Source organism: Hyla sarda, chromosome 7 (genome assembly GCF_029499605.1).
Source record: "Hyla sarda isolate aHylSar1 chromosome 7, aHylSar1.hap1, whole genome shotgun sequence".
In the NCBI taxonomy this organism is placed as follows: Eukaryota; Metazoa; Chordata; class Amphibia; order Anura; family Hylidae; genus Hyla; species Hyla sarda.
This window is the reverse complement of record NC_079195.1, coordinates 217,203,455-217,216,781: the sequence shown is the minus strand read 5'-3', so window position 1 is coordinate 217,216,781 and position 13,327 is coordinate 217,203,455. Positions and strand designations below refer to the sequence as shown.

General features: G+C 41.7%; 1 protein-coding gene and 1 long non-coding RNA gene across 6 annotated transcripts in view; one reads left to right on the top strand and one right to left on the bottom strand.

The window, feature by feature from the left end:
* The window catches only part of MSH4 (mutS homolog 4), a 50,892-nt gene that overhangs the window by 25,301 nt on the left and 12,264 nt on the right, over window positions 1–13,327 (top strand). For 2 of the 5 annotated variants that reach the window (XR_008846656.1, XR_008846655.1), the window contains exons 11-17: window positions 3,033–3,202; window positions 6,015–6,148; window positions 7,587–7,690; window positions 8,773–8,897; window positions 9,904–10,104; window positions 11,242–11,360; window positions 12,590–12,696. Coding sequence is in view for 2 of the 5 variants with exons in the window: in XM_056532680.1 (XP_056388655.1) it covers window positions 3,033–3,202; window positions 6,015–6,148; window positions 7,587–7,690; window positions 8,773–8,897; window positions 9,904–10,104; window positions 11,242–11,360 (853 nt within the window). In the remaining 3 variants the exon portion in view is untranslated. The remainder of the gene's footprint in view (window positions 1–3,032; window positions 3,203–6,014; window positions 6,149–7,586; window positions 7,691–8,772; window positions 8,898–9,903; window positions 10,105–11,241; window positions 11,361–12,589; window positions 12,697–13,327) is intronic. The other 3 variants (XR_008846654.1, XM_056532680.1, XM_056532681.1) reach the window with 2 other exon arrangements.
* The window catches only part of LOC130283336 (uncharacterized), a 31,119-nt gene that overhangs the window by 9,840 nt on the left and 7,952 nt on the right, over window positions 1–13,327 (bottom strand). The window contains exons 2-3 of the long non-coding RNA XR_008846659.1: window positions 11,297–11,334; window positions 10,065–10,228 (exon numbers count right to left, since the gene is read on the bottom strand). This is a non-coding gene — a long non-coding RNA (uncharacterized LOC130283336). The remainder of the gene's footprint in view (window positions 1–10,064; window positions 10,229–11,296; window positions 11,335–13,327) is intronic.

Sequence of the window (13,327 nt, the reverse complement as noted above, 5' to 3'; positions counted from 1 at the left end):
CTATCCTTAGGATAGGGGATAAGTTGTTCACCACTGGGTCACCACTGGACTACTCCTTTAAAGGGGTACTCCAGTGGAAAACTTTTTTTTTTTTTTAATTAACTGGTACCAGAAAGTTAAACAGATTTTTGAATTACTTCTATAAAAAAATCTTAATCCTTCCAGTACTTATTAGCGGCTGTATACTGCAGAGGAAATTATTTTCTTTTTGGATTTCTCTTCTATCACGACCACAGTGCTCTATGCTGTCCATTTTAGGAACTGTCCAGAGCAGGAGAAAATCCCCATAGCAAACATATGCTGCTCTTGACAGTTCCTAAAATGGACAGCAGAGGTGAGCAGAGAGCACTGTGGTCGTCAAAGAAGAGAAATCCAAAAAGAAAAGCATTTCCCCTGTAGTATACAGCAGCTAATAAGTACTGGAAGGATTAAGATTTGTTTATAGAAGTAATTTACAAATCTGTTTAACTTTCTGGCACCAGGAGTACACGTTTAATGCGGAGGTGTAATAATAAAAACCTACAAAGAACAATAAAGTTGTGACGTAGAAATTAGAGATGAGCGAACTTACAGTAAATTTAATTCGTCACGAACTTCTCGGCTCGGCAGTTGATGACTTATCCTGCATAAATTAGTTCAGCTTTCAGGTGCTCCGATGGGCTGGAAAAGGTGGATACAGTCCTAGGAGACTCTTTCCTAGGAATGTATCCACCTTTTCCAGCCCACCGGAGCACCGGAAGGCTGAACTAATTTATGCAGGATAAGTCATCAACTGCCGAGCCGAGAAGTTCGTGACGAATTGAATTTACTGTAAGTTCGCTCATCTCTAGTTGAAATTGTAGAGAAAAAATATATACAATCTTGACATGAAAGCACAATTTGTGAAAGGACAATAAAACAAAGCAGCAACTAAAAAGAACATACTGGGATGTCTGGTGAAAATATAAAAACTAGTATAGATAATCACATACTGTATATAAACAGCATCAATACAATTCTGTGAGCGTGATACATTGCACAAGTCCATGTAAACTGCATAAAAGTGCATACAGCAATAAATTACACAGGACCGGAATATAAAGGCAAGAACACACCAAAACATCACAAGAACACCTTCACCTTCCGGGGCAGAGTTCCCTAGTGTTGGGTCACTTTTTAAATGTAATCTCTAATCCATTTATTGTGTATTCTCTAATACATTCATTGGCCCTCGTTTACTAAGTGTTGTGTAGGTTTCTTTGTGGGTTTTAATTCCCTACAATTTATTTTCCACGGTATTTACTAAGGTTTCCTACATTTTCCATTTCCCCTACACTTTGCTTTTCTTACACATGCTCTGATCTGTGGGGTTTTCCTCAGCTCAAATCCACCACATTTTATGGGGAAACCTTAGTAAATATGTTGGGCTTTTGTGAAAATGTTGTGAACACACCCCTTTTCGGAGAACACGCCCCCTTTTCCTGGCGACCACGCCCCTTTTCCGGGTTTTCTTAGCAAAATGGAGAGTTAGTCGGGGTTTTTTCAATTCTGGCGCAAATTCTGGTGCAGAATGTGGCGCAGACAGAATTTTTGGCGCAATGCGACAGAATCTGGCGCACAACCCGACAAAACGTATTGGGTTTGCAATAGTAAATGAGGGCCATTATGTACTCTCTAATACATTTATTGTGTAATCTCTAATACATTCATTGTGTAATCTCTAATACATTTATTGTGTAATCTCTAATACATTTATTGTGTAATCTCTAATACATTTATAAATAGCTGATAAGGCCAAAAAAATCCCATATAATGTCGCTGAGCACGACACTGCCATCCACGTACACATCCTCTCCTGGCATTATGTCATGCAGTTTGTGGGATCACGCACCACTGCATCGCAAACAGACTTCATTGAGTTGTCATCATAACTACAAAGGGTTGTAATCATAATGCCAATGGCTGTGCGGGCATGCTGGGAGTTGTAGTTGTGTAACAGTTGGACACACACTGGTTGGGAAAGACCGTGGATAGTGTTTGGTTCTAAAGTTACCTTCAAATTAGGTTGTGTACTGGCCCTTTGAGTCCATTATGGCGTCAGAGCCTGGGCCCACTGTAAAGGGGTACTCCAGTGGAAAACTATTTTTTGTAAATCAATTGATGCCAGAAAGTTAAACTGATTTGTAAATATTTCTATTTAAAGGGGTACTCAGCTGCCCTGCTTCCGGAGCTCCGCTCCCCAGCGTCCGGAAGTTTATTGTTCCGAACGCTGTGTGCGGGCTTCCGTTTTCAGGAAGGGACTTCAAGTCCGCCCCTCAACGAAAGCCTATGGGAAGGGGGCTCCGGAAGCAGGGCAGCGGAGTACCCCTTTAAAAATCTTAATCCTTCCACTACTTATTAGCTGCTGAATACTACAGAGGAAATTCTTTTCTTTTTGAATTTCTTTTCTGTCTGACCACAGTGCTCTCTGCGGACACCTCTGTCCAGAGCAGGAGAGGTTTGCTATGGGGATTTGCTTCTGCTCTGGACAGTTCCTAACACTGACAGAGGTGTCAGCAGAGAGTGGTCAGACTGGAAAGAACTACACGACCTTCTCTGGAGAACACAGCACCTGATAAGTACTGGAAGGATTAAGATTATTAAATAGAATTAATTTACAAATCTGTTTACCTTTTTGGCACCAGTTGATTTAAAAAAAATAGTTTTCTACCGGAGTACCCCTTTTATGCTCTGCCCTATTCTGTGTATTTACAGCAATATCTTATATCATTTATTCAGTGCATTGCTTGTGCTAATCAAAGATCATAGGATCCACAGATAAAAGTAAGTGAAAATTCTGCCGCCGAAAGAATGATCTTGCTGGAATCTGCCTGGAATACATTTATGTCTATGGGGACAGCAATGTACTCAAGGTCCTAGCACCGACTGATTCAGTCGGCACTGGCTGCACTCGTAATCTCCAGCTGGAATTTTTCCTCTTGAACCTTCCGCGGTGTGAACCTAGCTGTATTGTATTGTTGTTAAATGATCCCTGGCGTTTTGTTTTTTTATAGGTTTAACATCATACTTGAAAAAATTAAAACAGTTATTAATGATGAAACCAGATACACCAGAGGATGCCTCAACACGAGGACTCAGAAGTGTTACGCGGTAAAGCCAAATATAAATGAATTCCTCGATATTGCCCGAAGGACTTATGCAGAAATTATAGACGACATTGCTGGTATTGATCGCAGCCAGAAAAAAAAGATTAAAAAAAATACAAAACTATTGTATGATAATTTATGACTTTATTTTCTTCCATTTCTTTAGTGGTTACATCGGTGTTTCCCACCGGGCTGTCCGGGCATGCTGGGAGTTGTAGTTTTGCAACATCTGGAGGCACCCTGGTTGAGAAACACTGGGTTACATAGTCGCAGTAATTCCACAGTACTCAATGTAGATTGTTTTTGCAGAAAGTTTAAAATGGTACTCCAGTGGAAAACTAATTTTTTTTTTTTTTATGAACTGGTGCCAGAAAGTTAAACAGATTTGTAAATTACTTCTATTAAAAAAAATCTTTATCCTTCCAGTACTTATTAGCAGCTGTATGGTACAGAGGAAATTCTTTGCTTTTTTAATTTCTTTTTTGTCGTTTCCACAGTGCTCTCTGCTGACACCTCTGTCCGTTTCAGGAATTGTCCAGAGCAGCATAGATTTGCTATGAGGATTTTCTCCTGCTCTTGACAGTTCCTGATACGAGCATCAGGTATCAGCAGAGAGCACTGTGGACAAGACAAAAAAGAATTTTCTCTGTAGCAGTGCGGGTACATTTATTTTTTAAATGCTTCATTTGAAACCACTCCTTCGTTGCCCGGGCGGTGTGTTTGGGATCATTGTCATGCTGAAAGACCCAGCTACGTTTCATCGTCAATGCCCTTGCTGATGGAAGGAGGTTTTCACTCAAAATCTCACGATACATAGCCCCATTCATTCTTTCCTTTACAAGGATCAGTTGTCCTGGTCCCTTTGCAGAAAAACAGCCCCAAAGCATGATGGTTCCACCCCCATGCTTCACAGTAGGTATGGTGTTCTTTGGATGGAACTCAGCATTCTTTCTCCTCCAAACATGACAAGTTGAGTTTTTACCCAAAAATTCTACTTTGGTTTCATCTGACCATATGACATTCTCCCAATCCCCTTCTGGATCAACCAAATGCTCTCTAGCAAACTTCAGACGGGCCCGGACATGTACTGGCTTAAGCAGGGGGACACATCTGGCACTGCATGATTTCAGTCCCTGGTGGCATAGTGTGTTACTGATGGTAGCCTTTGTTACTTTGGTCCCAGCTCTCTGCAGGTCATTCACTAGGTCGCCCTTGTGGTTTTGGGATTTTTGCTCACCATTCTTTGATTATTTTGACACCACAGGGTGAGATCTTTTGTGGAGCCCCAGATCGAGGGAGATTATCAGTAGTCTTGTATGTCTTCCATTTTCTAATAATTGCTCCCACAGTTGATTTCTTCACACCAAGCTGCTTGCCTATTGCAGATTCAGTCTTCCCAGCCTGGTGCAGGTCTACAATTTTGTTTCTGGTGTCCTTTGACAGCTCTTTGGTCTTGGCCATAGTGGAGTTTGGAGTGTGACTGTTTGAGGTTGTGGACAGGTGTCTTTTATACTGGTAACAAGTTCAAACAGGAGCCATTAATACAGGTAACGGGTGGAGGACAGAGGAGACTCTTAAAGAAGAAGTTACAGGTCTGTGAGAGCCAGAAATCTTGCTTGTTTGTTGGTGACCAAATACTTATTTCCCACCATAATTTGCAAATAAATTCTTTAAAAATCAGACAATGTGATATTATGGATTTTTTTTTCTCATTCTGTCTCTCATAGTTGAGGTTATAACCTATGATGAAAATTACAGCCTCTCATCTTTTTAAGTGTAAGAACTTGCTCAATTGGTGGCTGACTAAATACTTTTTTGCCCCACTGTATCTGCTGTATGCAGCAGTATATACTGTTATCCTATAGCAAGAAAAACTGCAGTAGAAATTACACGTACAATTATCTTTATTAAAGGGGTAGTCCAGTGGTGAAAAACTTATCCCCTATCCTAAGGATAGGGGATAAGTTTGAGATCGCGGGGGGTCCGACCGCTGGGGCCCCCTGCGATCTCCTGTACGGGGGTCAGGCTCTCCGGCCAGATAGCGGGTGTCGACCCCCGCACGAAGCGGCGGCCGACACGCCCCCGCAATACATTTCTATGGCAGAGCCGGTGATTGCCGAAGGCAGCGCTTCGGCTCTGCCATAGAGTTGTATTGAGGGGGCGTGTCGGCCGCCGCTTCGTGCGGAGGTCGACAGGCCCCCTTCCCGCGGGCTGTCGGGGCTCCGTACAGGAGATTACGGGGGGCCCCAGCGGTCGGACCCCCGCGATCTGCAACTTATCCCCTATCCTTAGGATAGGGGATAAGTTGTTCACCACTGGACTACTCCTTTAAGAATCCACATAAAACAGCACATAACATATACATAAAGGGATGGTGGCATCAGAAAAACAGGCAGTACTGAATGGAACATCACATAAATGTACAACTGTAAACAATACCAATGTGCAAGTGCCAGAAACCAGTGGTCTCCACCCTGCGGACCTCCAGATGTTGCAAAACTACAATTCCCAGCATGCCCGGACAGCCAACGGCTGTCCGGGCATGCTGGGAATTGTAGTTTTGTAACATCTGGAGGTCCGCAGGTTGAAGACCACTGCCATAAACAATACAAAAGCCAATCAAAAAAACTTCAACAATACCCACATGAGGCCACCATTCTGGAAATGCACAAGAACACGCACCCCTATGATCATTTCGGAATCTCACTTTCTTATTGATGGCATATTAACATAGAGATATACAAAGGGGGGCGGGGGGGTTATAAATCATTCACTTAATTCACTTATTCCTCTTCCCATTACAGGTGCTCGCTCCTCATTGTTATGGTGGGTTATATGGGGGCTATGACTTGTTTCCAGTACTGGCTGTACATTTTTATTTGTATACAGGAATGATATCCCAGCTGTCTGATAGGTACAATTTATCATTACGGACCAGTTTCAGCTTGGCTCGTGGATTCTTCGTTCAGATGAATGTGGAACATGGGACCAAGCAGCAATCTCTCCCTGCAGACTTTATTAAGGTATAGTCTTTATATAGGTAGATTAAATTGCTATATCTTTTGTTCTTGTACTAGACTAAGTTTTGGGAGACTTTTTGCTTTATTACTATGATTGATCCTGTGAATCTGTTTCTGTCTCTGTTGGTACTGATCGCAGCCACTAGATGGCGATGAATGTGGTTATCAATGTTTAAAGGGGTACTACAATCCTAAGACATCTTATTCCCTTTCCAAAGGATAGAAGATAAGATGTCTGACCACGGGGGTCCTGCCGCTGGGGACCCCCGCAATCTTGCATTCGGCACCCTCCTCTTTGAGCTGCACGCCGCAGCGTGCAGCTCAAAGAGGTGGTTGCTGAATGCAAGATTGCGGGGGTCCCCAGTGGTGGGACCTCCGCGGTCAGACATCTTATCCCCTATCTTTTGGATAGGGGATAAGATGTCTTAGGGCCGGAGTACCCCTTTAAGCACAAAATCTATGAAAACCTATAAGATGTGTTTTCATAGATATTTGGTGTTTTAAAGGGGGAAAATTAAAGACTTTCACAATCTTTTTGATCTAAAATCTTGTGCTCTGGAGTTCTACTATGACCCTCAAAATAAGATCAACAATCATCATAATCTGCAACTATCCAGAATTGTCTGCTAATTCGTCACAAATAATATTCCCTATGAGCCATCATTGTTTCATCAAGCCCATTAAAGGGGTATTCCGGTGAGAAACAATTTTTTTCATATCAACTGGCTCCAGGAAGTTAAACAGATTTGTAAATTACTTCTATTAAAAAAATCTTAATCCTACCAATACTTATCAGCTGCTGAAGTTGAGTTGTTCTTTTCTGTCTGACCACAATGCTCTCTGCTGCCACCTCTGTCTGTCTCAGGAACTGTCCAGAGCAGGAGAGGTTTGCTATGAGGATTTGCTGCTACTCTGGACAGTTCCTGACATGGACAGAGGTGTCAGCAGAGAGCACTGTGGTCAGACAGAAAAGAACAACTCAACTTCAGCAGCTGATAAGTACTGGAAGGATTAAGATTTTGTAATAGAAGTCATTTTCAAATCTGTTTAACTTTCTAGAGCCAGTTGATTTGAAAAAAAAAATTGTTTTTCACAGGAATACCCCTTTAAGGCATTGTAAAAGGGTTATGTGAGATCAGAACAGCGGTACATTGAGCTTAGATGCATTGCCAACCTTGGCCTTTAGAAAAAAAGTGGTGCTGTTTCTGGAAGTCTTGTTTTTCCTATCTTATGCAATTCCCAGTCTAATAAAACAAAATCGACATGTGTAAATTTATCATTTGTCTTTGCAGACAGAGAATGACCAAAAAATAAATCAAACATGGCTGACCCCCTTCAGCAGATCTGTCAGTACACCCATCCATCTGATGTGTATGGATGGGTTAGGTAGAATAGCGCCTCTCATGGTTAGTTTAACATTTGTCTTTGTTTTTTGTCCTAGGTGACACGAGTGAAGAACACCTTCAGCTTTACAACAGTGGACCTGATAAAGATGAATGAAAGGTGTCAGGAATCTCTAAAAGAGATCTATCATATGTCTTATATGTAAGTTTGTTTTTTTAGTTTTTTGTTTTTTTAGTTTGTCTTCTCTTAGTATACTTTTATTTGTATTTAAAGCACACCCACTTCTGGAACCCTCGCCTATCAAGAAAATGGGGGCCTTGTGACCATTTATGCATTATGGTGAATGGAAAATGTTGTCCAAGAAGAATCGGATGTGGGGCTTTTCTTCAAAGATAACAAGGGAAAGGGAAGAGGAAGACAGAAAATAATAATACACACCCCTCCGCTCTCTCCAGTCCAGCTCTACCACCACTCTTGAGAGCATAGAAAGTGTTTTCCAACCAGGGTACATCCAGCTGTTGCAAAACTACAACTCCTAGCATGTCCGGACATGCCAACGGACATGCTAGAAGTTGTAGTTTTGCAACAGCTGGAGGCACCCTGGTTGGGCCAACGGCCCCCAGCCAACGGCTGTCCGGACATGCAAGGAGTTGTAGTTTTGCAACAGCTGGAGGCACCCTGGTTGGGCCAACAGCTGTCCTGACATGCTAGGAGTTGTAGTTTTGCAACAGCTGGAGGCACCCTGGTTGGGCCAACGGCTGTCCGGACATGCTAGGAGTTGTAGTTTTGCAACAGCTGGAGGCACCCTGGTTGGGAAACACTGGCCTAGAGGATGTGCATCAATAATGTCCCCGGACATTTCCGCCTCTCACTGTCCCTAGTAATCACATGCACTTTCTTTGGAATGTTACATCTGAGGAACAACCAACATCTTTTGCTGCACTCTGTGGCTGGGTTCGATCTTTTGGCCAGAATTTTTAGCCAATACCAGGAGTGGAACCAGCGCAGAAAATAATGTGATGAAATAGATTTGCAAATGTTTCTGTGTTTTAGACCCAGTCTTGGTTTTGGTTAAAAAATACTGACCAAAATACCCTGTGTGAATACAGCCGGAGTTGAGTTTTATAATCCTTTCTGTTAACATTTCTCTTGCTGAGGCCATATTTTCCATAGCTCAGTAAGGTCTGTAAACCTTTTTACCAGTAATAATTTGCAGTAATATGCCAGGGTAGTCACATAATAAAATATCATATTCATTGTATTAATATTTTCTGTATTTTCAGAATCGTGTGTAAGCTTCTTGGTGAGATCTATGAACACATCCATTGCCTCTATAAGTTGTCAGACGCGGTCTCAATGCTGGACATGCTTCTGTCCTTTGCCAATATTTGCACGTTTTCAGAATACGGTAAGACCCATCGCCAGCTGACATCAACTGTTGTACTTAAAGGGGTACTCTGCTGCTCAGCGTTTGGAACAAACTGTTCCGAACGATGGAGCCGGCGCTGGGAGCTCGTGATGTAATAGCCCCGCCCCCTCATGACGTCCCGCCCCCTCAATGCAAGTCTATGGGAGGGGGCTATGACGTCACGAGCTCCCGGCGCTGGCTGCAGTGTTCGGAACAGTTTGTACCAAACGCTGAGCAGTGGAGTACCGCTTTAAAAGGGTATTACCATCTTAGAATATTAGTGGCAGATCACCATGATATGCGGTAACATTATGGTTTGTAAGGGGTCCAACTTTATTTCGCTGAGCTGAAATTGTGATAGACCCCCATACTAGTGAGTGGGCTTCTGTCACATCTGTAAAGGAGCTACAGCCCGTAGACTGGTAATAAACAGGTGACACCATCTGCAGATGGAATGAGCTCAGCTCCTGCGCCTGTGCCATAGATATACAGCAGACTGCTGAAAGTTCAGAGCCGTATACCGACTGTCAGAGCCGTATACTGTACATATGGCTGGTGGTGGAAAGGGGTTAAAAAGGGTATTTTTGAGCTTAAAGGGTACTCCGCTGCTCAGCGATTGGAACAAACTGTTCTGAACGCCGGGGCTAGGAGCTTGTGACGTCATAGCCACGCCCCCTCATGAAATCACGCCCCGCTCCCCTCAATGGAAGTCAATGGAAGGGGGCGTGGCGGCAGCCACGCCCCCTCCCATAGACTTGCATTGAGGGGGCGGGGTGTGACATCTTGAGGGGGTGGGGCCATGACGTCACAAGCTCCCGACTCCAGCGTTCGGAACAGTTTGTTCCAAACGCTGAGCAGCAGAGTACCCCTTTAACCCTTTGTGGATTTGACTTTTATGCCAACCATATTTACTTGAGACATAGTTTTAAAATCTACAATAAAAATAATTATAATTTTCAGCTCTTGTTTTTCCAGTTTAATGACTTATTTTCCCTGTTCCCTGCAGTTCGCCCAGAATTCACAGATACAACAGCCATTAAGCAGGGCTGGCACCCGATCTTAGAAAAGATAGCACTGGGGAAACCAGTTGCCAATGACACTTTTATAAGCGAAGGTAATAATTTTCTCATACTCACCGGACCAAATATGAGCGGAAAATCAACTTACCTAAAACAGATCGCACTTTGTCAGATAATGGCGCAAATAGGTAAGAACATGGGATGATGAACCTGTAGCCCGCTGTGTAGACTATAACGTTATGCCATGTTCAGCTACTTTATGAGTTGTGTGGCTGTTTTTCTTATGTAGATTCATTGAGCATCCCAGTGCAACTATAATAGAAAAAATATATAAATAATTGTTTTCTATAATTTTTTAATTTTAAATGTAAACAAATGACACAACCAATCAATATATCCTAATTACATTACATTCCTTTACCTACTAGTAGTTTAGGCACTGATCTTTTATTAAAATCCTTCTAAATGTATTTTATATATATATATTACATTTTAAAGGGGTACTCCGGTGGAAAACTTTTTTTATTTTTATTTATTTATTTATTTATTTATTTATTTATTTTAAATCAACTGGTGCCAAAAAGTTAAACAGATTTGTAAATTACAGTACTTCTATAAAAAAAAATCTTAATCCTTCCAGTACTTATTAGCTGTTGAATACTACAGAGGAAATTATTTTCTCTTTGAAACACAGAGCTCCCTGCGGACATCATGACCACAGTGCTCTCTGCTGACATCTCTGTCCATTTTAAGAACTGTCCAGAGTAGGAGAAAATCCTCATAGAAAACATATGCTGCTCTGGACAGTTCCTAAAATTAACAGAGATGTCAGCAGAGAGCACTGTGGCCATGATGTCAGCAAAGAGCTCTGTGTTCCAAAAAGAAAAGTATTTCCTCTGTAGTTTTCAGCAGCTAATAAGTACTGGAAGGATTAAGATTTTTTAATAGAGGTAATTTACAAATCTGTTTAACTTTCTGGACCCAACTGATTAAAAAAAATTAAAATAAAAAAGTTTTCCACCGGAGTACCCCTTTAATTAAGTATATTTTACCTCTGTCATTGTAGCCCCCAGCTGTCCATTGACCCAGTAAACAAAAGCTTGTAGAAGCTTCTGGAATGTCTCTTGCTGGGAGCAGGAATGTGTTCTAATAAGTAGCTCAATGCAATGTTAATAAGAAGTTACACAAAATCTTGTATCCGGGTAATTAGAAGTCTGTGTAATAGCTACAACACCATTCAGTGTTACCATAGTCTTCAGTATAACTCATTGTGAAAGATCCATCATGGATACACAATAACACACTGAGGGGTTCATATTTTACAGGCTCATTCGTCCCTGCAGAATACTGTTCCTTCAGAATTGCCGAGCAGATATTTACCCGAATTGGGATGGATGATGATATTGAAACGAATGCCTCTACGTTCATGAAGGAAATGAAGGAGGTAGTAGATAAAAAAAAAAAAAAAAAGTAAAAAAAATTATATATAAATATATTATATAATAAAAAAAAAAAATACACTATTTATTGCAGGTGACCTAAAAGTGTGTAATTGGGTCGTTGTAGCCTTACTGCATATGTGGTCAAAACAACGGAAACTTCAGTTTAATGCTTTCAGGTGTAAAATAATGCACTTGGGAACAAGGAACCTGTGTTATCGAGGACTTAAAAAATTAAGAATTTAGGGGAGTGATTTTTAAAGGGGTACTCCGCTGCTCATCTTTTCTAATTTGGAACAAACTGTTCCAAGCACTGGACCCGGCGCCGGGAGCTCGTGACGTCATAGTCCAGCTCCTCATGACGTCACGCCCCGTCCACCTCAATGCAAGTCTATGGGATGGCTGTCATGCCCCCTCCCATAGACTTGCATTGAGAGGGGTGGGGTGTGACATCATGAAGGGGTGGGGCTTGGATGTCACGACCTCCCGGCGCCAGCTTCAGCATTCGGAACAGTTTGTTCTAAACGCTAAGCAACGGAGTACCCCTTTAAGGCTGGTCAGTATGGAAAGAAAGTTGGATATTGGATATTTGGTTCCATTGGTAAAGGAATAACCAGAAGAAACATGGAGATTGTGACTCGGCTATGTAGAGCTCTAGTGAGACCACATCTAGAATACTGGGGTCAGTTATGGAGACCTTATTTACATTAGGTCACTGACGTGACCACTAGAATCCTTAATTTACCATCCACTAAATTAGTATTAAAACGTAACTTTTAATGCCTACAAATCAGATAAAAGCTTCCAACCATCTACTCTCACTCTTGTATTGGTATGTCTGTGCAAGATACTGAACTTGCTACACAATGGAGGTGCATAGATGTGATGGTGTGGCTGCAGTCCATACACTACTGTATTAAAGTATTGGAGAGAGGTGGTGGATATTTAAAATCTAACACATGAACCCATCCAACGTTTCACCACATCAATGGCCATTTACCTTAAGTCTTTGATAAAGCCATGGATGTGGTGAAACGTCAGATGGGTTCGTGTGTTAGATTTCAAATATCCACCACCTCTATCCAAAACTTTAAAGAGTACCTCTCATGATTTTGTTACATTTTATAATGCTTTCAGGCCACTGTCCCCATCATGATAAACCACCCCCTGCCTTTATTTTTATTTTTTTAGTTTTATACCTTGATATTGCTCTGTATTTTCTGCTCAATTTCAGTCAGATTCACAGACTGGGAAGGGGTGTTCCCTATCAGGCGTGACATCATCTGAAGCCATACAGGGGAAACCTACCTCCCTTACTCTGCTACACACAGCACAGAGCAGGTCAGTGTGAGATGAGCTATGATTGGCTAAGGCTGCACACACCCCTCAGCACTCCAGACTGCATTTCCTGATTTTGGACTTCTGCCAGGCCAGCAGGAGTCCAAAGTCTGTGCAAGAAATGGGGGAAAATGTGTTCTGGACAAGTAGGGAGACACCTAGTGGGAGCTTTTTTAAACACAAAACATAGAAAACTTCATTTTTGTTAAACAAAGTACATTAGAAAGATTTTTTTATTTACCATATGGAATGCAATGGCAAAAATTAGTTTTAATGAGAGTGCCCATTTAATAGTGTAGTATGTGGACTGCAGCCACACCATCACATCTGTGCACATCCATTGGGTAGCAAGTTCAGTATCTTGCACAGACGTACCAATACAAGAGTGAGAGTAGAAGGTTGGAAGCTTTTATCTGATTTGTAGGCATTAAAAGTTACGTTTTAATACTAATTTAGTAAATAATACATTTAGGATTCTAGTGGTTACGTCAGTGACCTAATGTAAATATGGTTTGATTTGATCCTCCATCCATAGGTCCTATTTGGGTTGAGTTATGGAGACCTCACCTACACAAAGATACTGATAAAATAGTAAGGGTATGTTCACATTGGAGAGGAATTTACTCGAGTAATT